Here is a 27,277-nt window from a genome sequence, read left to right as displayed (position 1 = left end):
ACAGATAATTATCACAGGTAAGTATCTACACTGGTGAAGAAGACAGCCATTGTCATCATCACAAATATATTTCTTTGTTAAGGCTACCTAATGCTCTCAATATTCCAAAATTATTTTGTAAAACAATATTAATGCAGCATGCAGTCTGACTTCACACCGGAAAACTTTCAAGCAGCTGAAGTAAAACCACATTTCACTCTAGAAGCAGGCTAACGTAATTCCTGCAACTCCTCTGAAATTTAGCAGCAACAGCTGCAACCGTCTCAACATGAAGAAACAAACTATGATCACGTCAGACATCAGCTGGAGCAATCGATTCCACAGATCAATAGAAGAAAGTGAAACTGTGAGGCAGTTCCTGATAAACGTTCTGATAAAGAAGAGCTTCTACAACAGGATGTGCAAGACCTCAAGTGCGAATGCAACAATAAATGATAAATATTTTATTCCTATATACAGTAGATCAAGTCGAATATATAATAAACACATACAGACATATAGAGAAATAAAGATACAGAACAAAGGTACATAGACACAAAAAAATCCAAGTTTGAAGATACACACAAAAAATATAAATACAAGCTTTAGAAATGCCTTTATCTAAAGAGAAAATGATGCATCTAAAAACAGCTTTCGTTAGACTGATCTGCACCCTCTCAGGTTTAACTGTGCGATAGGCAAGAATGATGTGTCTGTGTACTTTGGTGGAAATTACCACAATAAAAATGATTTTTTTTAAAGGTTAGGAAATGTTAATAAACATTTAAAGCAGGACTGGTATGGTTTCAGCTATTAATGGAAAAATATGGTTTAGGGTTAAGTGGCCCTTTAAATCTTGTTATAAAAAAAACAAACCATCACATTTATAAAATCTGAATATCATTAAAAGTTTACTTAGTTTATGCAATGAGAACAATGAGACTTGATGACATAGTACAACACTGCTTTGTAGTTGGAGGAGCTTAAACATAACACAACATAAGCCACTGTCTGATACTAATCTTTACATAATAACTAATAATTGGTTACTAATAATTATACCACAGTTAGTTACCCTGCAACGTGATTGGCTGAGAGGTGTATTACTCCACCACATACAGGTAAACTAGCAACAATGCAGCGCTTACAAGCCAAACAGCGCAGCTACAAACAGAGCAGCAATGGAGCTATTTTAGCTCGCAGAGAGTTTATAACCAAACAGATATTTTCATATCTATCATCATCCTCGTTAATTCAAAATGTGATAATGAAACTGTGATATAATCGCGATAATACACTTGAGGTTTGTGCTATAAACGTGTAATATTGGCACTGTTGTGCTGTGCCAATATTACACATTATAGTATTCCCTTTCGTGTATTATAACTAATATTTTTTTAAACATATAGTACATAAAGTGTATTTAAACATCACAGTAGTATTGTTTGTATGTATGAGATATTTATAGTATATATATCACAATTACATCTGTAGAATGTCTGCACAGTCTCCACTCATTTTGATCTGAAGAAATGACAAAAAATGAAAATTATAGCGAAAATATTATTAAATCTCTTATCTAAACCAAACCACTTCTAACCACAAATCTAGTTTTGACTATTTAATTAGCTTTTTTAACCAGAAGGTTCTTCTAAAATCGATGTGTTTAAAAAAAAAAACTACAGGTCTGGTCTGAGATGAAGGGAGAGATGAGCTGTGTGAATTCAGCAGTGGTCAGTAGTGCGTGTGAGTGAGTGTGTGAGTGTGTGAAGTGAAAGCAGAGGGTTTAGTCAGGCTGGAGAGCAGCGTTCAGCAGAAGTGCTGAGCTCACACTGTTCTCCTGCTATCAGTGCTGAGCTGAGCTGAGCTGGAGGTGGCAGAGGTGAGAAACTCTTTTATTGTGTGCTGCGATGGGGTGGGGTGCAGTGGGGTGGGGAGGTTTAATATTTGACGGCCGGCTGTTCATCACCGAGCTGCAGGAGTGAAGGCCTGGCCGGCAGAAAGTTAGAGTGGAGTGGATATGAATTTTTTATTTGACAGTTTTATGTGAGATTGCTTTTCATAGACGAGGCCGAAGAAAAGACTGTGGATGTTTCAGAAAGAGGAAAGAGGTAAAGGATCACACACGAGGTCCACAGAAGCACACAGAAACACACACAAAAAAAAAAAAAAACACTGCACAAACACACAAACATATGGCAATATATGCAGAAAAAGAGACCACTTCAGTTTCTGCATTAGATTCTCTGACCTTACTATATATATAGGTCTATGTTTGAGTAAAATGAACATTGTTGCTTAATTCTGTGAACTACGGACAACATTTCTTCAAACTTCCAAATAATTATATTTGTCATTTAGAGCATTTATTTGCAGAAATGAGAAATGGTGGAATAACCCTGATGATTTTTAATCACAGTTTTAATGCATCTTGGCATGTTCTCCTCCACCAGTCTTACTCACTGCTTTTGAATGGATAACTATTTTTTTCCCAGAGATGTATTTTTATATTTATTTAAATTGTGTTGAGTTTATATACTAAAAAGTCATAATTCATGTTTGTAAACTCCAGCCTTTCTTTTTTCTTTATAGTTATACGGCATGTGGTTAATGTATGACTTGTTGCCCTGTTTAGGAAGAATGGCAAAAGTCATGGGACAGGAACTAACTGAATTTGATTTCTAATTGAGTCAATTTTTAGATTGCATGGACAAATCTAGACACACACTGCCAGTCATGATCATTACCACCACCCACATCACTGAGCTGTTCACTGTGGGTGGTAATGTATCCTATGACATACTCCCAGTTTAAACAATGTAAGTACCACTTTAAAACAAGGCTCATTTTATAAAGGGTTTATAAAACGTTTATAAAGGAGTTTATTCATAATTATAAATTAAGTTGTGAATACTTTAAAACAAAGAACAGTGACAATGACCTTTTAACCTTTTTTTAATTCAATAAAATTATATAGAAAGTCAGTTTAGTCATTTAATATATTGTTACAGTTAAATGTTAAAGTTAAAGTTATTAACAGAAACGTTAATAATGATTCACATCAGGGTACTATTTTTTTTGCTGTTTTTAGCAAAAGAAACATTCACACTGTTCTCATTTCTCATTATATATCTACTAGAGACATATTATATCTGTCCAGTATCACTTACTTTACCCTTTTCCTGGATATATGAAGATATTTGGAGTGTATTATTATTAGAACCATGACATTCTGGATCACTGACTTCTGTTACAAATCTGATAAAATTCTTGCATTTTCTTTTAAAATATCTCAGTTAGGGGCGAGCTAAATCAAATTATCATATCATAGCATATCATATCATATCATATTATGAGCAATAATACAATTTTATTTATATTTTGTTGCAGTAGTGTATTTTTGAAAAATACATTTTTTTAAATCAGTGTTTTGTGATATCGCCAAGAGTATTGTTATTCCGAAAATACCATGAAATATCGTGATATTATTTTAGGGCCATATCACCCACTCCTAACTGCTTTATCTAAATTATTCACCTGGATTTCATTAAATTTGCCTTGCCACCTTGCCAACATTACATTACACACATACTAACCCCTCCTCCCCTCGTATTCTCCTACAAGTGCTGTCATAAATCAGCTACACGCGTGGCTATGAAAGTCTGTGCACAGCAATAAACGACTGCTCTCTCAGACTCCATCATGCCAAGGACAGGTGGCCAGAACACTGACACCTCAGTAACAAGTGCACGAGCAAAATGGAGAGAGAGAAAAAGAAAGAGAAAAAGAGAGAGACAGCGAGAGAGTGAGAGAAATAAAAGACCTCCCCTCCTCACTCCCAAAGCCTTTTACATGCCCCTCCATATTCTTTTATTCCTCTGTCAGCCTCTCGCGCCATTTAGGCGGAGAAATATGGCCGCTCCCCGCTCCGTGCTGAGGTAAGGATTTATGCTCCATTGACTCACCAGCTCCTCAACAACAAAACTTACAAGGAAACTCTGTTCCGCTTTTATGGGCGAGCAGCACTGCCGTATTTGACTTGAGAAACGTTTTCAGCCTCCCTCCACCGTCTGACAGACACTATAAGACATCGCACTTCGCCACGAGCGGTTGCCCACAAACTTCACTCATCCCCCTGCTTTGATAAACACAGACACGATTCGTAAGCTCCTCTTTTCTCCAAAACATGCACTGCATAAGCGCCCGACTCGCCAAACATGATGCAACAAATGGCAAAAACTAGCAGGAATGAAGGTGTTGAGGGATTTCTTCCAGAGATACTGATCTGAACACAACGGATTCAGCGGCACAGCACAGCACAGCTTCGGGCTTTGTTTAAAATCTCTCTCACTATACTGAAACTCACAAAGCAAAAAAAAAAAAAAAAGAGAGAGAGAGAGAGAGAGAGAGACAGCGCTTTCACAACCACAGGTCTTCTTCACATCTTCTGATCTTGTGGAGGATTCTTCATCCTGCAGATGCTGTCTTCAGGTGTGATCACAAATAAAAAGAGCATTTGCTTGGCAGGCTGTGCTGCAGTGTTTGTGGAGTCTCTGAACGAGTTATATCACTGATACCTCTTCTATTACAAGTGTCACTGAAGAGCCACTTTACCTTTGATCTGACTGCTTAGCACAGTGTAAAAAAAACCCTGGGTTTTAATCACAATTTAATCACATGCATCTTAGCATGTTCTCCTCCACCAGTCTTACACGCTGCTTTTGGATAACTTTATGCCTTAACTCCTGGTGCAAAAAATTCAAGCAGTTCAGTTTGGTTTGATGGCTTGTGATCATCTTGAAACTCTTGAAACTTTAATTGAATAAATGAATGAATGAAGTTGAAGTTACACTTGTATAGTGCCTTCCTAGAAACCCAGGGACGCTTTATAATTTACATGTTTTACACACAACCATTCATACTCAGCACACTGGTGAGAAGCGGTAGCCAATAGCGCACAGCGTACTCTCAACCGGAAACGACCGTCCACCACTACAGTATTTACCAAGGACAGTCATACATACATTACTATACACACACAATCCTATACAATACACATACCTATACATACATATACAAAACAATTTAGAGTATTCAATTTATCTGATCTCCATGTTTTAATGGACTGTGGGAGGAAACCAGAGTCCCCGAATGAAACCCACACAGACACAGGGAGAACATGGAAACCCCACCCAGATAGGGACTTGAACCCAAGACCCCAGTGCCAGGAGCGAACATGCTAACCACTAAGACATCGTACTGCCCAAATTAGTACTGCCCGACTTTTTACTGTGGATGTCCTGAATAAGCCTTTCATTACAGTTAAAATCATCTTTCTAACCATAGGTTTTTTTTTATGAACAAACCTGTCAAAAACTTTCAATGGATTTTCAATAGGAATTTTTGTTCTTGTTTACCTCCTTCACTTTGTGGCCTAAAATAAGTTATCCTATTTTACCCAGCCTTCTCTAATTGTATTAAGTATGATACAGAACTGGCTCAGACAACATAAAATAGTACTGAGTTCATTATGTTTGCCTTTATCAGAGATTGCATTAATCATTTACTTGATTTTTAAGCCTTTGTTTTAACTCGCCTAAGTGTCTGTTAATTCAGGATCATATGAAATGTAATGAACTGGGCCTTCCACCTCTGCTGAAACAAATCCTAGTAAAACACTGGCAGGTATAAAATTATTACTAATCTCGCTAATACTTAAAAAAAAACATATTTAGAAAATCTGAAGTGTCTGATGTTGTGCCCTGTTCTCCCCTATTCAGAAGGTTAAATTGGACTTAATTGGAATTATACATTTCTAATTCACAGTTTAGGTCCAGAAAAATAATGCCTGGGGAACGTTGGGTAAATCCAAACTAGACTCCTCCGTAAATGAATCACATATTAAATTATGGATTCTGTGTGGGCTGCTCTTTTAATATTTATAAAAAGCATTTTAAATCAGAGCTTCTGTCTTTGAATCACAGAGACACTCGACGAACAACTTCCAAGAAACACGAGGCAGCAGTGAGAGCAGTGTGCTGAGCGCGAGAGAGAGAGTGTGTGTGTGTGTGTGTGTGTGTGAGAGAGAGAGAGAGAGAGAGAGAGAGAGAGAGAGAGACCACGGAAGTTCAGCAGAGGCACGCAACACGTTCTCCAACCAGCCTTCACTGGGCATCAGCGGAAACGAGCAGTGATACAAAACCCATTTACAATTAGGCTCCCCCATCAAACTCCAATTACGGCGCACGCAGCGCAGGGGGAAGTCAGATCAGTTCTTATCCCATTACAGAGCCTGATCAGGACCTCCTCAGCAAGACACCGGGAGCTGTGGGGAGGGGAAATGGGAGCATTAAGGGAGGATGGAGTCATTTCTCTCCATGGGGAGATTTTATAAGGTATCAGCACATCTCAGAGCACTGTAAACTAGTCATTGGATAACAATACATAAATTGATCATGAAGTATTATTACCTCAGGGGATAGGGCTTGGGGACGCACATACCTGTACAAGTTGTGAGGTGTTATCTTGTAAGTGTGTTCAACACTGGCCAGTGTGCTCATGGCAAGGCAGTGTGAGTTATCAGAGCAAAAGTTTGAGCAAGACCTAGTAGTGGATGCCAGGTGGATGGGATATTCTATTTTCCCTATTTCTAAGTTTTGCAGGTGATGTATTTAACATTCCTCGCTCCACAATGTCACAGACAACAGTGCATTCGGTGGTAATGGTAATCATGACTGGCAGCATCTGACCAGAATTGAACTTGAGTGAACTAGAACTAGTGAAATAGAAGAGTGAGGTCAGGAAGTTGGACGACCACCACCCTGCCTCATCCCCATCTCCCTAAACTCATCCTAAACAAAGTACTGGATGGAGCACCATCATTCCAGAGAAGACAGTTCTTCCACTGCTCTACATTTTAATGCTGTGGAGCTTTATACTCCTCTAGTCCACAACTGCCATTAGACATGGTACTAACCGGATCCTGTTTATCCAAAGATCTCCAGAAAGTCCTATTATTCTACTATTCTAGGCAATGCCTTTCTACTACAGGCACTAGACAAGCTTTAGGTGTACATTTGCACATCTGTATCAGCAGTGTACATTTATTAGAAGTTCAACATCTCTTATATTATATAATATATATATTTCAAATATTGTTACGGAAACTTTTATCAACCCCACTGTTATGTTTGACTGCTCAAATGATTTAAACTTTAATACTTTAAACATCATAAAAAAATAAAATAAAGCCTCTTTAGCCCAACTTTGTTGTTAGCTCAATAAATATTAATATAATATTTAATATAATATAATGTTTATCCATAATATAATATTGAGTGCGAATGAAAAAAAATCACTCCTACAGAAAACATGTTTGTTTGTTTTATTTATTTCCTATTTTATTAATACTTTTTATTTATTTAGATTTTATTTGCCCTTGCCTCTCATTTTTTCCATACAAATTTCTCTTTAAGCACGTTAGACCATTTTTTTTCATTTACATGTTAAAAACACCAGTTAAGCCCCACAGAATATTGAAACAGGTCAATTTGACGGGCATCATAACAAAGGGGTTATACGTAGTGCTGTTATTGATAACACATTAACGCACATAATGAATCTGGAATCTGTAATATGGAATTTTTTTTTTTGTGATGTTAAATTACGTGACTACTGTTTAGTTACATTTAATTAAAGCTGGGTTTAAATCCTATAAATAACTAGTAGTTAAAATAAGTTATTGATGCTAGTATACTGCTGCTATTTTAAGCTATATAATATTCTATATTTGTAATAGAATGGGGTCAGGAAGAAATTAACTACAGAAATCTCCATCCACAGTTTACTATATCTGCATTGCTTTAAAGCCAATTTCAAACACAGAACAAGCTAAAACAACACAGAAGCCTTATTTTCAGTGCTCAGCAGTGTGCGAACCCCAGAAAATCAGTTTAATAACAGACTGAGATGGTAACGCGTATTCAAGTCTATAATCCGTATGGCCCTGCAGCTCTGATACACGGGTCTCCCCTCGTCAACAGCAGGTGGAGGTCGAAAGTTGCCAGGTAAAGAAAAAGTAATCATGAGGGAAGCAGCGTGCGGGCGCGAGGAAGAGAGGGGGAGCAGACAGAGATGGATGGGCCGAGTCTGCGGGGAGAATATGAGGGATGCCGAAGCACAAGGCCCAACACAAACTGTCACGGCCACCTCTCGCAGCGCTAACGCAGATGGATAGATCCAGTGGTCACAACTGATACATGCAGAAATGAGGAGCCTCTCCAAAAGAGAGCAGCAACCCCACAGCCTCCCCCACCACCCCCAACTTCTTCTCTTTCCATTTACCTCTCTGAAATGATATTTCTAACAGGCTGATAGTCTCTCCCAGGCCACGGGGCAGCTGTGCTCCTCGGCTGTGCGAGGTCGGGAGAGCAGATGGACCGTTTCAGAGGAGTCTGCTGGAGACGTAACCAAGATGATAAAGTAGGAATGCACTGAATGGAATTTTTGGGTCACCAAATATATAACAATATATATAACTGATAATCGACATATAAATAAGTTAGAACTTTTACGCTGCTTATACAATAATAACTAGGGCAGGTCAATGCAAGAATTGTATCGATACATTCAAAACAATCTAGTTTACACAAGATTATTTCTAATAAAATCTTCTATTCAGGTTACCATCTGTGTGCAATTTAATTTGGAATGAGAACATTCTGGGTCACATGTAAAGAAATGGTTTGGTTTCTGATGGATAAACAGTTTTGAACAAATTATGCCTTTAAAAACATCACAATTTCACCATCTCAGATATACAGCGCTGGAAAAAATTCAATGACCACTTCAGTTTCTGAATCAGTTTTTCTGCTTTTGCTATTTATAGGTTTATGTTTGAGTAAAATTAACTTTGTTGTTTTATTCTATAAACTACAGACAACATTTCTCCCAAATAAAAATAGTCATTAAGAGCACTTATTTGCAGAAAATAAGGAATGGCTGAAATAACAAAAATATGCAGAGGTTTCAGAAAACACGTTTAAATTCATATAAATCAATATTTGGTGGAAGAACCTTTGTTTTCATACACAGTTTTCTTGCATCTTCGCATGTTGTCCTCCACCAGTCTTACACACTGCTTTTGGATAACTTTTTGCCACTCCTGGTGCAAAAAATCAAGCAGTTCAAGCTTGGTTTGATGGCTTGTGATCACTCATCTTGTTCTTGATTATATTCCAGAGGATTTTAAATGGATAAAATCAAAGAAACTCAATTTTTAAGTGGTCTCTTATTTTTGTCAGAGCTGTATATGGAAAAATAAGAGAAACAAAAAAAAGAGATCATCATGAGGTTATTCTACTTATGGATTTCCTAATGAGGTTTTCCTCTGGAGCTTTGGATTTCATGCACTAGCAGAGGAAGTGTTTCCTGAAAAGGCTCAGTAGGTGCATTCCTCAGGAGGGCGAGGATCACACCTACCGAGGAGGAGGTTCTAGCCTGTGCTGCAATGCAGCTCCGTGCGGCGCCTGAATCCAGGTAATGATCCTTAATGGGGCACACGTGCAAGGGACGCTGGCTGGCCGAGCGCCTAATGGAGAGGGCTCCCGGCGGACAGGGCTGCCTGTCGCTCCGCCAGATTAAAACTGATGGGCCGGGTGTGTGGGGGAGACGAGCGTGGCCACCCCCTGCCCTGCCCCACCCGGCTGGCAGCTCGCAAGCCGCCCGCCGCCAAAAACCTCCAGCTCCATTATTCAATTTCTGCACTTTAATGGCCAATAACGGATCGGAATTAGTCTGCCAACACCGATTTCACCTCGTGGCAAATTGCAAGTTTTTTAGACTTCAAATGCATTTAGGTGTTTCCCGCGTACAAAAGCGGTGACGGGACACTTTGATAAAGTGGCTGCTGATTTCTAACGCTTTATAAATGAGTGGCGGGGAACGGGAAAGGAGAGCAGGCGGCCGCGACTGCACCCTACTGCTGCCACCCCTCCGAACGACCATCAGGAGAGTTCAGCGGCCACTAATCACTACTACACACACACAGAAACGCCTGCTTAATAAACGACAAGCATGGAGGAACATTTACAGACCTGCAGTGAGGGGATTTAGCTAGAGTGCCATTTGCGCTCGCGCTCTGGGAGGCAAATAGTCTCTTTTCACAGTTGTAAACAAAGGTCCTGTAAGTGGTAGTGGATAACCTTTGCTGAACTTAGCTGAGCTCATCTCAGTCGTTTGGACCATAAGAAGCTGCTTAGAAGCTCAGTATAAGTCTAGAAACTTGGTGCTTCAAAAAAAGTCGACTTAAAAGTGTCCAATTTCCAAACTTCAGCTTAAGAGCAAGATTTATTTAGAGTATGTTTATTTTAACATGTATAGATATGGAAAAAAATTAAGAGACCACTAAAGTTTCTGAATCAGTTTCTCAGATTTTGCTATTTATAGGTATATGTTTGAGTAAAATGAAACATTGTTTTATTCTATAAACTACAAACAGCATTTCTCCCAAATTCCAAATAAAATAGTCATTTACAGCAATTAGAATTTGGTAAAACCAAAGAAACTAATAATTTTAAGTGGTCTCTTATTTTTTTCCAGAGCTGTAGTTTTAGGAATATACAGTAAGATATATCAATTATAGTAACTGCTGATTTTGCATCATTTTATTCTTCTTTCTTTACCCTGTTTGAGACCACCTTGAGACCACCACAGAGCAGGTATTAATGCTATAAAGTAGAGATGCACCGATCAGTGTTTTTGGGGCCGATTCCGATACCGATATTGGGCGGGGCCAAATGCCACATTAATGCCACACAGTTGCCAGGCAAACCTGGTATAGATTCCCCTAATTACATCCACGCCTAAGAAAACACTGGTAATCTACGCTGCTAGCAAATAAACAGAAGAGTGTTACTGACCAAAATAAACGCTTTTCAGAAGAGATATAAGTTATGTGTAAATATTTATAAGACACCAGAATTTTTATATTTATATACCATTACCGAAGGAATGTGTATTCCAACACCAGCCGCCTCACAGCCTGTTTTTCAAAGTCAGCTTACTGCCTAAAATAGCTCATATTTACTGTTAATATATGACTAATAATATTTTATTTTAATAAGAACAGCAAACAAGCTTAGATTGGGCAAAAATATCCAGCCTGACCCTGTCCGCCTTCATAAACTGTTAATACAAGCGCTGATTACCTGATTTAAATTCCACATTTTTAGTGAGTTTTTAATTAAATTCCCAAATAGTTGGAATGAGCGGAATCTGTTTTAATGATGTTAATAAACATTACAGCACGGAATAAGACTTATTTTCTTTTAGGAAAATGTGACAGCGCTGCGTATACTCCGCAGTGAGGACGTAAATCACTTATCTAACCAACCTGTACTGATTTCTGTCCCCAATAACTCTTTCAATAACCTCCAATAGACTTTAATAGTCTTCAGTAGCCTTCAACAGTCTTACCTGGCAGCCATGTCCACTAAACTCTGTAGTTTCTAAACATTCTGAGGTGAGCAGCGCACAAACTGCAACGTGCCTTTAATTTTATCTGAGCAGAGCTGCGGCTTCCTCAGTATAAACCGATACGGAGTGGAGAGGCTGGAGCGAGCACACAGAAACTGCAGTGTGGAGCTCAGGTTGGAAACAAAACTTCTGCATTTCTGAACTATAGTCCTTTGCTGTTGTTAGCTTGTGAGCTAACTGTAGAGAGCGGTATTATCCGGTTCTTGTGGTTAAACCCTTTATTTTCTTTTCACTGAGAGGCACATTGGTCCTACACATGAACTGCAGAAACAGTAAAAACGCTCCAGACTGACTGAGTTAGGTCTGTAGCCCGTGGCTGGGCTGTAGCCCTGTGACTGAGTAAAGACAGCGAGACTTGTGCTGCTGCTGCAGCTCCGGCTAGTGGTTGGATGGGGAACTGCAGCTTCCTGTAAGCGAGCAGTTTCACCGGTTTCACCAGTTTCATCCACACACAGATCTGATTAACTGCTTAACCCTAAACTCCTGAATCAGATCGGCTAAATCAGAGGAATATCGGCCGATCGCCGATACCGTATTTTGGCTGAAAATACCGATACACTGCCGATTAATCATTCCATCTCTACTATTAATGTGTGTTGTGCTGAACCAGGTAGATCAGACACAGCAGTGCTGCTGGAGGTTTTACACACACTGTGTCCACTGACTGATCACTCTATTAGACACTCCTACCTAATTAGTTAAAATTGTACATGTACATGTACAAAAATGTACAAGTCAGAGACAGAAGCTCAGATTAGAAGCTACTGCACAGTTTTGGTTTGGCCTTTAGCTGGTTCTTATCACAGAAACTGCCCATAGGATGCTGTTGGCTGGATATGGTAGTTGGTGGGCAATGCAGCAGTGACACTGAGGTGTTTAAAACTTCAGCAGCACTGCTGTGTCTGAGCCCGAAAATGATCCACCTACTCTGTGGTGGTCCTCTGGGTTCCTGGCGATTGAAGAACAGCGTGAAAGGAGGATAATATTAAAATATGCAGAGAATATAATAATGCTACAGTCTGTAATCATAGAAATAAAAAAATAGATCTATATGATATTAACTCATTTCTACAATGAGTGTAGAAACAAAGAGATGGTGCTGAAAAGCAAAGTTATATTTGCCTGCCTTTGTACTTTTCTGAAATAGGTTCAGATATGTGACTTTAAAACTGTTGCACAAACCAAACTGTAAAACTAAACTTCACAGAACATGTCCAACATGTCCTTTTTCAGTCTGAAAATAAAAAGAAAGGCTGATTGTCTAGGGATGAGGATCAGTGTGTGGGAAGTATTTCGCTGATGAGGTCTACTGGGAAGGTCAGCAGAGAAGGAGTTGTGCTGAGCCAATAGAAATCTTCAAGGGCGGGTGACACCTGTCCTCTGATCACTCTGAGAAAGTGCTGGAAACTGCTAACATCAAATCATAACACTCTTGAGCATCGGCACTATTACAGTGTGATCAGACAGGTCCGACTGTGACAAACTGACTCAGGATGGCTGGAACACCAGTAGTGTGGGTAAAGCTGTGGTAAACATCACATAATGGACCAGATTTACCATTTTACTACCCTGGATTCCCTTATTTAAGGGAAAAAAAAAACTACTAGGACCTGGCATCCACATGTGTGGACATCACATTTTGGGTTGTCCACTAAATTTTGCCCTACAAGGGCCTGGTGTCCCCTTATGAGGCCATTATACTGTGGTGGCAAAAATGTTTAACCTGTTACAGTTTTAATTTAAATAAAACAGTTAATGCTTTTTTTTATTTTATGTCTTTGTGTTGAAACAGCACTTCAAATAAGCCATATTGCTTAAAGATGCACAATAGTTTTTTACTTTTGTTTTGCACAGAAAATAAATGTTTTGAACATAATCACTTATTGCGACTTTATTGTGTTCTATAGAATTAGTGTTTATCCTTCCTAACAAGATAACACCCTACAAGGATGTGTTTAAGTCATTTCTTGAGGTAAGACTCAAAAAAGCAACATACATAATGCTCTCCCATGACTTTTGGAATGTCAGTGTATGTTCAGAAAGACTTTTTTATGATCTTTGGCATATATATATATATATATATTTTTTTTTAATTTTTTAAATGTTCTAATCTTGATTTGTTTTAGGTGTTTTTTTCACATTTTCTTTTATTGTTTTTAGTTATTGCTTATTTATATTTTACTCTTTTTTGTGTTTAGTTTCTATTTATTCATCTGTAGTTGAATTTGTATTAGTTCTATGACCTTAGATTTTTTTTACCTATGATTTTATGATTCCTACTCTTAAATTATTATTTTTTATCTATCTTATTATTTTAAAAATATATTTTTAAAAAATAATTCTTATATACCTTATTAAAATGCTGTTTTCTTTATGCTTATTTTATTCTATTTACCTTTTTTTTGTTGTCAATCCCTAACCTATGTAATTGCTCAGCTACATTGTAAATGAGGGCCACCCTCAATGTACTCTGAGTTTAAATAAAGGTTGATTGATTGATTTTTATGGCCAGCACAAATCTGTTTGACTGTGTTTATTTTATTTTATTTTTTATAGGTAGCCAACTCACTGCTAACAACTCAAGAACTAAAGAAGGCAGCTCTCACACACTCTCTCACTCGCTCCTTTTTCTCTCTCACTCTGTCAGAAAACTGCCTAACTGCCTTGGCTGGCTGACAAATGACTACAAGGCTTTGTAATGAGGTTCACAGTTCACAGAGTGAAGAGCTGGTGTCAGTGTTAAAATTAGTGTAAAGGGCTGTTTCAGTGTTTGTGTTTATATGTGCAGAATGTCTGGTGTCTCTTGCCTTCTCACAGTAAACAGCAGCGAGAGGAACTGACAGCTTCAACACTCTGTATCAGTCACTCTCTCTCTCTCTCTCTCTCTCTCTCTGCCTCACTGCACCCACCATTCACAACAGATGACTATCACTGTACTTCACATTCAAGGCCAGGTCAGTACTTCGAATATCCTCATACCAGCAGAAAGGTAGATGTGTGTGTGTGTGTGTGCTGAATTTCACACCCTGTGGTTGGGTTATTAGCAGGTTGAAAGTAATATTGACAGACAGGCAGGTGCATGAAGGATATAAAAGGTCAAAGAGAGAAAAGGAGGGCAGTGCACGCAACCCCCCCCCCCCCCCCTACACACACACACACACACACACAGCTGCAACCCAGATGCCCAAAGGTTTGCATAAACCTGTTCGGTCAAGGATTTGTTAAAAATTTCTGTCTGAAATTACCATAACCCCTTTTCACTACAGGGAACACTTGCTGTTGGAACTTGCTGGTGGAATTTTGCATAAACAGTTTGGGATCAAACCTACCTCTTTAAATTTCTTATTTCAGACTAGAGGTGGAAATCACAGAGAATCTCACTATATCATATAAATCACAATATATAACAATACTGAAATTCTGTGATGCTCGTTATATTGTAATACAATTCTCTATGATACTTCCCATCATCACATAGGATAAAATACTCCTAAATAAGCAAATACCAGGAATTATGGATTTATTGTTGTCAGTTTCCCAGAGTTTATCAAACCAATATACTTTACTGCAGGTTTATCCGTTTCATTTGATTAGGAGGTTTATCAATATTTGACACCATATACTGTTTACTGTGACTGTAGGTTTTCTTGATTGCAGACTGTACATGAACCTGAAGTCACCGGCCAATGCTGGGCTGTAGGAGTATAAAGCCTACAGTATTACGCTGTTCAGCACTGAAACTGTGTTCTCTGGAGTGATGGTGCTCCATCAAGTACTTCTTCTGAGATTGATGAGTTGATGAGTTGGAGGTAAGGTAGGGCGTTAATCACCCAACATCCACCATTAAAGCTTGTTCTGGTCACCAAATGCAATCAAATCTTAATAGAAAGCCTTCTTTATTAGTTAGAAGAGATTTTCTCATTTCTAATTGTTTCCCATTTTCTTCCAAATTTACATGACCAATTACCTAACCCACTTATTAGGAATCCCCTTATCACTAGTGATGCCCCAACACCAGGAGGGTGAAGACTAGCACATGCCTCCTGCAATACATGCGACGTCAGACTCCGCCTCTTTTAGAACTGCTGCTGATGTAGCATTGCAGAGTAGCATCACATCGCACTCGGAAGAGAGCGCAACGACTCGGTTCCGATACATCAGCTCGCAGACGCCTTGTGCTGATCGACATCAGCCTTTGGACTGATGTGGAGAGAGATCGCCAACTACACACCCAAAGAGAGAGAAAGGCCAATTGTGCTCTTTTAGGGCCCCGGCAGCTGATGGCAAGCTGCATGAACAGGATTCGAACCGGCGATCTCCTGATTATAGCCCGCTGGACCAAACAGAGCCCTATTGTTGTCACTTCTTTTGTAATTATTGCTGCTATTATTGGCATTCTTTGCTACTGTTACTGTATTGTAATGCTTTTTCCATGTGGTACATTGTATTCATTATAATCATGCCGATACAGCTACTGTAAATCAGGAATCTTGGGAAGGATTTCTTACTGAAAAGCTTTCCAGTAGTTAATTTCGGAGAGTTGTGGGAAGGTGTGAAAGGAGACCACAGGCGTGTCATTATGGAGGGTGGGGTGGGATTCTTTGTTTGTGTAAGAGTTATTTACCCATCGGACACATTAGAGGCCATTCAGACCACGCAGGCTGCTTGCTTAATGAGGCTGCCTGCAACACGTAGCATCCTCCTCCAAGGGCGGATCTCCCTACACACACACACACACACACACACACAATACTCTCTGAGGACTGTTCCACTACAATAGTCTCTGCACCACCCAGACTCCTTTATGCAGCATGCTAATCAAGCCTAATTAGGCCCTGTTAATGCTGCGCTCGTGTGACCCAACTAATTCCCTGTTACAACAGAGCGGCGCGGCATTGTTCAGCCCTCGCCCGCAAGATGACAGTGCCACAATAACCCAGTCATCTTAATCAACAAAGAGGCCTGGCATTGTTTGCCCCCACCAATATTCAGACATCTCTTTCAGGAGGGCACTGAGCGGGATCTGCTCAGATGACATCATGCAGAGTGCTGTAAGAGTGGCGATTATTTGCTGATTAATTAACAATCATTAAAAAATAAACATTAAAAAAACCTTTCAGTAAAAACACTGGGTTCAGAACAGTAGAAGCAGAATGCATGCAATACTTTTGTAGTATTTTTACTTCACTCTTTACAAATTAAACAAATAAAGCATTGAGTTTCACTTATCATTGTCAGTCCTGATGCTCTCAGTCTGCCTGCTCTGGACTCTAAACTACTCAAAGACTCCAATTCCCAGCATGCACTAAAACACCGGACTTCCCTGACTCTGCTGATCATGTAAAGCTACATTGTTCTGCTCTCCCAGTTACTGATTGTTTTCACCTGGCCTGTCTAGTATATATATCCCTTAGTTTGCTCTGTTCCCTGTTAAGTATTGGGTGTAGTTAGCTAGCTCTTCTACAACATGTTTTCTTTGTTTATTGTCTTTGTTATTGACTTGTTTTTGTTTCTGACTACCGATTTTTGCCTTGCCTTTTATTGTTTATTTTCTTAGCCAAACTAGTTTTGTATTTTTGACTATTCTTTATTATCTTTCCCCGCGTATGACCCTGTTTTTGTCTGACTACACTCTGGTATGTTGTTTATATTTGGTGTCATATTGTTACTGACCCTGCCTGTCCCATACTACTCCTGTAAGCCTAGCCCCTTTGTTTATAAACTGTGTGTTTGATATCTGTGAGTGTCTGGCCTGCGCTAATGTTTACTAACTCCTACTAAACTGGTTGTTAATAACAGAACAGAAATGTTAGCTGAGGTACAGTAAGACATAGCATTGGTTTATTCATCAAAAGTCTGTCTGCCGTTCTCAATGTAAATTTCAGTCATACTTAACTTGGGTAGCACTGCTGAGATATGTTTATGATTAGTATAGCACTGCTGAGGTAAATTTATGATTCAAATTGAACGGCTGAGGTAGTTTTATAATTGCCTTTGAACATCATGTCATGACAAACATATATTTAGACTATTTAAATTAATTATTGGTGAAAAAGTGGTAAACTTAATTAATGAGAACATGTTAAAAAATTGTTCAGTATTTCATCTTTAGTCAAATGTTTAATTTTGCTTGATTTTTTGGACCAAACAATTACATTTCTGTGCATCTTTATAAATAGTAATGAATTATTATTAGTTAAAAGACAAGTAATAAGAATCTTCTTCACAAGAAACCTGCTCTAAAGATCTGGAACAAACTGAAAATACCAGACCAAGGCTTCGGGTTCTCCCTGCCGCTTAAGAATGCCAGACACAGGCTGACAGAACAATCACCTATTATAAAATTCATCCCTGAAAAAGATGAAACACTCAAGCTTTGGGTGAATTCTCCAGCTGCATCATTAGGGAAATTCACATTTCACAAGTCTTTGTTAAAAAAAAAAAGAAAGCAGAATATTAATGACGGCAGTCTTAATGGCTGAAGTTTTCAGTCACGTTTTTTTTTTTCTTCTGAACATTGTATATATTCCTTACATATACTATATATTATACACAGTCTACCAGAGCTTTCATAAACAATCTTTTATAAACATTCGTCCTCTCTCATACATCTCCCATGGGTCTGATCCAGGAACTGTGTTTATATCATTTGTTTAATCATAGCTCTCATTTGCTTATCGTAACCTTGACTGTCTGCTGAAGATCAGATGAGCACGGATTCTCCCTTTGAGTCGTAGTTCTTCTCAGTCTTTCTCATTCTTTTATTCTATAACAGAGTTTCCCACAATGTATTTCCCCTCTCAGCTTGCTCATTAAGGGTCCTATACAATGAAATGCCAAAAGTCATGGGATAGCAGTTCATAAATTGAACATGAAGTGCTATATCAGGGGACGGTTTAATACTGCCTATACATATATAAGTTGTGAGATAATATTGTGAGTTATTTTATGAGTGAGGTTGTGCGAGTACACCTGACAGTGGGTGCAAGTTGTACAGAAGATTGCGTTTCTGAAGTTGTGTGAGCATTTATCTCTTTCCAGTGTCTATATTGTGTATACTGGGAATATGTCACACGTCAATACGGGAAGGCATTATCACAGTTAGGCCTGTCATGAAAATTACATTATCGACAGAAAAAAAACCCATTCTGTTTTTCATAGTAAAGCAAACCCATTAAACGTGAAAGAGCCAGCTCGACTGTTTAAAAAAACGGTTGTTTGTTTTATTTATTAAAGATATTTAAACCTTTTTTAATTTTCCAATTCCAGTGATTGACTATTCTTAACAATTAAACGTTCATGATCGTTATCTCTTTTTGTAATTATTTTCGAAACAACACAGCTCAGGAAAAATTGATTTTACCAAATTAAAAAAACCTCTGGAATATAATCAATAGGAAGATGGATGATCACAAGCCATCAAACAAGCTGAACTGCTCGAATTTTCACACCAGGAGTTGCATAAAGTTATCCAAAAGCAGTGTGTAAGTCTGGTGGAGGAGAACATGCCAAGATGCATAAAAACTGTGATTAAAAAAACAGGGTCATTCCACAAAATATTGATTTCTGAACTCTTAAAACATTATGAACTGTTGAGGTCTGAAAGCTCTGCATTTCAGCTTTTTCTCATTTTCTGCAAATAAACACTCTAAATGACAATATTTTTATTTGGAATTTGTGAGAAATGTTGTCTGTAGTTCAAAGAATAAAACAACAATGGTGAAGTGGTCTCTTAATGTTTTTCAGAGCTGTATATTGGCCAGAAAAAAAGTTATCTTGACAAGCCTAACCACAGTGGCCTGACCAGTGGATGGTAATGATTATAATTGGCAGCATCTGGCTAGAAATGTTCATGTAAACGGACTAGCGACTCTGGAAAAAACACACATTTCAGTCCATTTTTTTTAAGCTTCCATGGAACATGACAAAAGTCAAGAGACACAATACTAGGCCCTATCCCATGACATGTGGCATTTTTGTAAAACTAATTTATATATAAGTTAAGAAAAATGTGTTAAAATAAAAAAAAACAGTTTCTGAACTTCAGCTTCCGTTTGTTCACTTTCCTTTACTTTAGACAATGTAACTGCTGGGAGATGCTGGTCTTCAGAGAGAGCCACACGTCACTGTTAGTATCCAGTCCATCTGAAACAGCTCATTTCCACCATTCTGCTGGCTGTGCAGAAACTAGCCCTGCTCTTCATTTCACATGTCATCAGCGGCCCAATGGAGAGGCATCAAACTCCACAACCCCCTCTCTCCGGGCACAGAGAGACGAGCTGCACACGCTGCTTCTCTGATTGGTATATTTTGCTTGTTTGTAATTGAGGAGGGCTACAAGTCTACAAGCAGAAAGAGCCCTGAGGCCGACTCTCTCTCAGAGCCTGGATCTCGATAATAAAGGTGTGAGAAAAAGATCTCTCTTTACTCCCTTAAGAAGCGGTTCTTAAACTATTCCTCTGGGTCCACCTGACATTCTACATTTTGCAGAAACCCAGCTTCAAATGCATACAGGCATAGAACAAAAGTAAGGAGAGTCTGGGAGGCCCTGAGGACTACTTTAATGACCCTAGCCAAAATAATTTTACTATGTAGTCTTCTTGGACTCAAGACAGTCTATATATTTGTCCATATATAGTAAGATCAAAACTGTGAACCAACTGGGAGGACCTGAGAATCACTCTGAAGACCCCTAGTGTAACGACCCTTTAATGAAGACATTACAGACTCTTTAATAATCAATGTTTTTGTACAAACCTAACTTTAAAAGTGGAACAAAACTGTGGACCGACTTTAAGCACCTGAGGATCGGTCTGAAGTTCCCTGTTGTAAAGAACCTTTTAGTGATGTTCTTCAGGACTCTATGATGTTCAACATAATCATTTCATCTCAACTTTAAACATATTTGTATATTATAAAACAAGAGAACAAGGACACTATGGCCTAAAGAGCTTTTTACTCTTAAAAACAAGCCATCAGTGCACATTTTATTATGAACCCAAAATTAACACTTAGGAAGACAACAAAATTGTGTACTGTTTGGGAAAAACTGAAGACTAGTTTGAGGACCATTGATCAAAAGAATCTTCCAGTATAGTCATTGGTACCATCTGACAGTCTACATTTCTGCATAAAATCATTTAAAGACAGAACAAACTGTTGACAGTCAACGGGGAAAGCAAAAGAGTAGCCAAAAAAGAAACAAAAGGTCAAACACAAAGGAAACATGAGGTAGAAGAGCTTTGAAAATAGATTCAATACTGGGCAAGGAGTTAGTGAGTGAAAGCATGATTCATTTATTTATACTGATGAGTCCAGGTGTAAGCAATCTCAATAGCACGGCAAGCCGGAACGCCGATGTGTCATGTGCATTGTGGGAAATGGAGTCTCTTTCAGGAGAACTAGAGTCAGTGGCAGGCAGATAGACAGTGAGAGGACTGACACTGATACAGTATTGTACCCCAAAATATCACGATACAACATGATACATCAATATTTTCTTCTATTCTATTCTATTCTATTTTTGAGTAAAGTAGGTTCACAATTTTTAAAACCACTGCTAAAAACTTTAGAACCTGTTCTAACATTTAAATAATCTTCTCATAATGTAACAATTCTCTACCTCAGCTTTCTAGAACTGCACATTCATGCCATTTAGGAATCTCGAGCGTGGCATAAATCTGACTGACACAAAAACCATAAAGACGCAAAAGCCAGCGCAGCTGAACGACAGGATTCTGATCCACACTGCTGTCCTGTCAGGTCTGTGAGGGAATTACACTGAGACAAGACTGTTTGACTGAATCACATTAAAGGAGAAGAAGTGTGTGCTCCTGTGTCCTGCCATGAGCTGATACAACGGGCAGAATTCACGGCACAATCTGTGACCGCACTCTTTAAGTTGCATGTGGTATTAGGGCTGCAAGCTGGGCTCAAAACGCTATTTCAGCACCTCCGGATTTTGAGAGGCTGCTGCTGCGGAGAGGCTGTGTGTGGGAAGGTAAATGGCTAACGTGCAGTAAACACTTTTCTAAAAGAACAGCTCACTGCCTGCAGCCTCCGCTGTGCTGGCCGCTAATCCCACACAGCCACACACACACACAGCCACACACACACACACACAGGCCCGGCCGACCCTGCAGAGCCTCAGCCAGCAGGAGAAATCCTCACTCTATCTGACCAGTACCTACTGCTACTGCTGCACTTACTCAAACCCACTGGCATGCTGCATTCTGACTGCACAAATTTCACTGGGATTTAAGGCTTCAAACAAAACCTTGCTATTTCTATAGTCTTGATGGGACAGACTGACAACCTGGAGGAAATCCAGAGACTTCACTGCACTTTAACCTGCTTCACTGTTATTGTATATAACGAAAAACTCATGGGTTAGCAATAGTGTTATCTCAGGGGACAGCTTGGGTAAGTTGTGAGGTGTTATCTTGTGAGCGAGCACCCTGACAAAGGTTCTAAGGGTAAGGCATTCTAATTCCACTATCTGGAAATATATTACTTTTAAACATTAACTGCTCTTAGTTCACAGTAATATGTAAATGCATTATTATGTTATGATATCCTCATTATATCAGTGGCATAATGGTCTTGAAGAGCCATATGTATATAGGATATATATATATTTATATATATATATATATTTGTCGCACTGTATTATATAGCGCACTATCAATAAACGTCTGTTTTCTGGTAAATTTTCATACACAAATTGCAGTGGATTATAAAGTGCATTATGCAACACTAATAAGGCACTGGGGTGTTGCCATGTTTCCTTCTAATTCAGCAGGTCTCACCGCTTCTTATAAAAAAACATTTTCTTTTAAAGTCAAGCGAGCTCTGGATGTTAATCTACACGGATTTCTCTCCTGTAAACTGTTTATCTGGGTGAGTAAAGCATTTCAGTTTATTTACAGTAAGCTTAGATTTCCAGATTTCTACTAAGGCTAGATGCAGCCGCATTAGCATTAGCAGGTAACCGCTAGCACTAGCCGCAGTTAGTGGCTAATGCCACCCAACAGCGCTACACTGAGGAACCCTGAGTGTTACCAGAAAGCCAGGGCGAAATTAGCAAATGGTTTGTCCCATGTAGATTATTTTAAAACAGTAAACACGCAGGCTACCGTTCAATATACTCACCTCTGAACAGTTTAGCTTAGCGCAGTTAGTGGGTAATGCTAATGCTGCTCCAGCAGTCCTAGCAGGTGTTAGCTGCAGGCCGATACAAAACACAGTATTGTATAAGCATATATATAAGTATATAAGTATTTAAATTATTAGTATACATATAAAGAGACTGGTGTCAGACAGTGCTTCATTTTGTGTCTTTTACTTTTTTTTTGTGTCTTTTACTGTGTCTTTTACATTTTTTAATCCTGATGAATTAACTATGTTTTTCATACAATGCACGTTTTTTTCCCCTAAAATTAGGAAATACAGGGGTCGGACACAGAAACTAAAACACCTGGTTTTAGACCACAATAATTTATTTTACAGACGGACAGTTCTGGTGGAAACAGGAGAGTTGAGGTGCTCATTGAATTCTGCCGTGATTTGGGCAGCCGTGGTTTTACGTTTCTTGGATACAATCCGGGTTAGCACCCGAACATTCCTTTCAGACAGCTTCCTCTTGCATCCACAGTTAATCCTGTTGGATGTGGTTCATCCTTCTTGGTGGTACGCTGACATTATCCTGGATACCGTGGCTCTTGATACATCACAAAGACTTGTTGTCTTGGTCACAGATGTGCCAGCAAGACGTGCACCAACAATATGTCCTCTTTTGAACTCTGGTATGTCACCCATAATGTTGTGTGTATTGCAATATTTTGAGCAAAACTGTGCTCTTACCCTGCTAATTGAACCTTCACACTGTGCTCTTACTGGTGCAATGTGAAATTAATGAAGATTGGCCACCAGGCTGGTGCAATTTAGCCATGAAACCTCCCACACTAAAATGATAGGTGTTTCATTTTGATTGTCCAACCCCTGTATATCGCCTTGCATACAGTATCACAATGTATTGTAATATACTGAACGAATAATAACCCCTGTATCATATTGCCAAGTTGTATTTTCACAAACAATAAACAGTAAACTCCTATTAGAAGATTAGAACACAAGTACTATTAAGTGTGAACCTGTGAGTAAAGGTTCAGCAGGTTGAGGTTGTGTTAGCCCCTGGCTGAAAGACTAAGTTCTGAGGACAATGCAGGCAAGGTACAAAATACCCCGCTTGCTTTATTCAGCTCTCCACAACAAGCCAAATCACCCAGGCAGAGGCAGCCTGCTGTGCTGATGTATAAATCATAGTGTGTGCCCTGAAAAGCAGGAGTGTTCTCATGTCTACTAATGGCTTTGATGGCAGCTTGAGCACAGGTAAGGCTGTCGCTGGAGTTTTTGCCTGTCTAACAGATTTCTATGGTGCTTCATCAGCCCTCACACACACACACACACACACACACACACACACACACACACACACACACACATGCACACAGTCACAGCCTGTCCCATAACTGACTGAGCCCAGAGCCAGGCACTGCAGCAAATGAATTCTGTTATAGAATAGATCCCTGTGAGCTGTGTACTGTGGCACTGTAGACACAGAGGTATGAATATCAGGTATGTAGCGACTCATAGAATGAGCTCTGCTGAATTTATGAACTCAGGTGAGAGAAAGTGCGAGATAGAAGGAAAAACAAGCAAACAAGAAAACAAACTTATACAACCCCCTAAGTATATGCTATTACTAGAATTACATAAAAATTCAACATACTACAAATATTTTGCAATTACCAAAATACTTTCACCAGCACAGGTTCTGTTAGGATGGGTAACAGTAACTTCTGTTAATGATACTGTATATCAACAATGGCAGTGCTACAATCAGATACAAATAAATGCAATACTCTGAGTTTCAGAGCAGAAATGAAAAGTCTACTGGTACTGGTCTCCAGCAAACCAGGCTCCTACAAAACTGCCCATTTCCACAGTTACACTTACAAGAGACCACTTAAAAATGATGAGTTTCTTTGACTTTCACCAAATTGAAAACCTCTGGAATATAATCAAGAGGAAGACGGATGATCACAATCCATCAAACCAAACTGAACTGCTTGAATTTTTGGACCAGGAGTAAAGGCATAAAGTTATCCAAAAGCATTGTGTAAGACTGGTGGAGGAGAACATGCCAAGATGCATGAAAACTGTGATTGAAAATCAGGGTTATTCCACCAAATATTGATTTCTTAAAAATATTGACTCTTAAACCTTTACGAATATAAATGTTTTTCCTTTTCTGCAAATAAATGCTCTAAATTACAATATTTTGGGAGAAATGTTGTATGTAGTTTATAGAATAAAACAACAATGTTCATTTTACTCAAACATATACCTATAAATAGCAAAATCAGAGAAACTGATTCAGAAACTACAGTGGTCTCTTAATTTTTCCAGAGCTGTATATGAAGTAAAAAAACAAGTAAACGCATGTTTATCCCTTTTTGCACATAACACAGAAACCTTCCAAAAGAGCAGCTAAACAGCTTTCAATGGAAGTTTTTGAAACATTTCCACTGGTCCACTCATCAAGAAGTGTTAATATGGTGTAAAGAACAACTGCCACATTTACACTATGTTCAAAAGTCTAAAATCGTGAAAATGTTTTTTGACAGCACTAACACAGAATGCAATCATGTTTAACCCTTTATACTTTGAGAACTAAAACTGATGTTGCAGAGGGTATAAAAAAAATCACATACACTGTGCGCCCAAAGGTTTGTAGACTCCTCTTTTACTGAATGCATATCTCTATAAGATTAAGGTGCTCCAACCAGTGAGTAGGGGATGAGGTGTTGAGGAGATCTTGCAACATTCTGACCTCACTTACTAATCAAATACGCACAACAATTCACCACAAAAAAGCAGAAAGTCTGCTCTTAGAGATGGTTACTCAAAAAAAAAAAAAAGAAGAACAAGAACAAGATTTGAGAAGAAGCAATGAATGAGCAGGCATCCCGAAACTTTTTAGTCCACAGTTCATTTGATTTTATAGTTAAAGACAACTTAAAGCAAGTCTTGCCCAATCGCAAATATAAAAAACAACCTCCTCAAAATGGAGAAAAAAAAAACTTCTATTAAAAGCCAATCATGGGTCAAATAGTCTATATTCAAACATGTGCCGCATTAAACAGCCATTAAATATCAAAGACACAACCAAAGACAGTAAAGTGTTCAGCTCTGAAAAAAGAGACCCCTTCACAGTGATAAAAAAGATGAGTTTCTTTGATTTTACCAAATTGAAAACCTCTGAAATATAACCAAAGGAAGATGGATGATCATAAGCCGTCAAATCAAGCTGAACTGCTTGAATTTTTGCAGTTATTTTTCCAAGTTTAAAGTTATCCAAAAGCAGTGTGTAAGATTTGTGGAGGAGATTGCCCAAAGATGCACAAAACTTTGACTAAAAAACAGGGAAATTCCACCAAATATTGTCTGAAAACTTCATGAATATGAACTTAATTTCTTTGAATTATTTGAGGTCTGTTAGCTCTGCATCTTTTTTGCCAATTCTCATTTTTTGCAAATAAATTATTTTTATTTGGAATTAGGGAGAAATGTTGTCCGTATAGAATAAAACAACAATGTTCATTTTACTCAAACATATACCTATAAATAGCAAAATCAGAGAACCCGATTCAGAAACTGAAGTGGTCTCTTAAAAATGTTTTTACAGAGCTGTATTCCAACAGCATGCAACCCCATAACACACATCTCCATACCACACACACACACACACACACACACACACACCACTACACACCTCCCAGCCTCCCCCTGCTCTCAGACCTACAGCCATAGCACTACTGAGGGTTAATGCAGACGGACAGTCTCTCCAGTCCTGCGCTGTCTGTGTCTGTGAGGAGCTGACCTTTGCGCTCGGAGCGTTTCTTGCGCCTCCTCTTGACCCTGGTCCTCATCAGGCAGTAGTAGGCGCCCAGGCAGGGCGGGCAGTCCAGCAGCAGAGCCATGAGTGACCGGCTCTGACTCGCCACCACCTCGCACCAGCTTCCTTTTCTCTTTTCCTCCTGCTCTGCTCTATCCGTTCCTCCTTTGCTCCTTTCCTGTTCTCGCTGTGGAGGTGTGAGCGACCCCTCTCTCCCAGCACGCTTCTCACCAACACCACACACACACATACACACGCACACGTGCTCCAGCGCAATGGCACACACACACACAGACACACATGCAAACACGTGGTCCCCCCCTCCTATCCACTCAGCACTCAGTAAGCGGCGGAATCAAAAAAGGCAGGCGAGAAAAGAGAGCGCAGCCTGCTCTGAGTTTCTACAGCTAGACTCGGAGGGGAGGGACCGGAACGTTCTCTCTCTCGTTCTCTACACTGCTCTGCTCACTGAACTACAGCACAGACGCTTCTGAACAGGTTCAAACACACAAGAAAGAACTGACACCCAAATCCCTGTTGTTTAGACTGTACACACATTTGCAGTAAACAGAGTGAACTGTACTGTGTTTTGTTGTGTTTATAAAAGAAGCCTTAAGCTGCCTTTAGTGGTGAATTCACTGCTGTGAGGGCTTATTATCAATTCAATTCAATTTCCCACCGCCAAGACAGAAACACGGCAGAAATTTACCTGAACACACGTCACTTCCAGACCACCATGGCCATTAGCGTGTACGTGTTCCTAAACTCCGATGCTATTTTATCGGCAGTGGTGCAAGGTGTAAA

At 39.1% G+C, this 27,277-nt stretch overlaps 1 protein-coding gene across 3 annotated transcripts in view; it reads right to left on the bottom strand.

The window, feature by feature from the left end:
- adarb1b (adenosine deaminase RNA specific B1b) overlaps positions 1-27,277 on the bottom strand; it is a 208,794-nt gene that overhangs the window by 43,584 nt on the left and 137,933 nt on the right. Inside the window, exon 1 of one of the 3 annotated variants that reach the window (XM_022680189.2) lies at positions 26,459-26,687. The exons of the other annotated variants lie outside the window; for them this stretch is intronic. Within the exon in view, the coding sequence (XP_022535910.1) occupies positions 26,459-26,558 (100 nt within the window). The 5' untranslated portion in view covers positions 26,559-26,687. Of the gene's footprint in view, positions 1-26,458; positions 26,688-27,277 lie in introns of those variants that run through there. 3 annotated transcript variants of the gene reach the window in all.

Source organism: Astyanax mexicanus, chromosome 11 (genome assembly GCF_023375975.1).
Source record: "Astyanax mexicanus isolate ESR-SI-001 chromosome 11, AstMex3_surface, whole genome shotgun sequence".
Classification (NCBI taxonomy): Eukaryota; Metazoa; Chordata; class Actinopteri; order Characiformes; family Acestrorhamphidae; genus Astyanax; species Astyanax mexicanus.
This window is presented reverse-complemented; position numbering and strand designations above follow the sequence as displayed.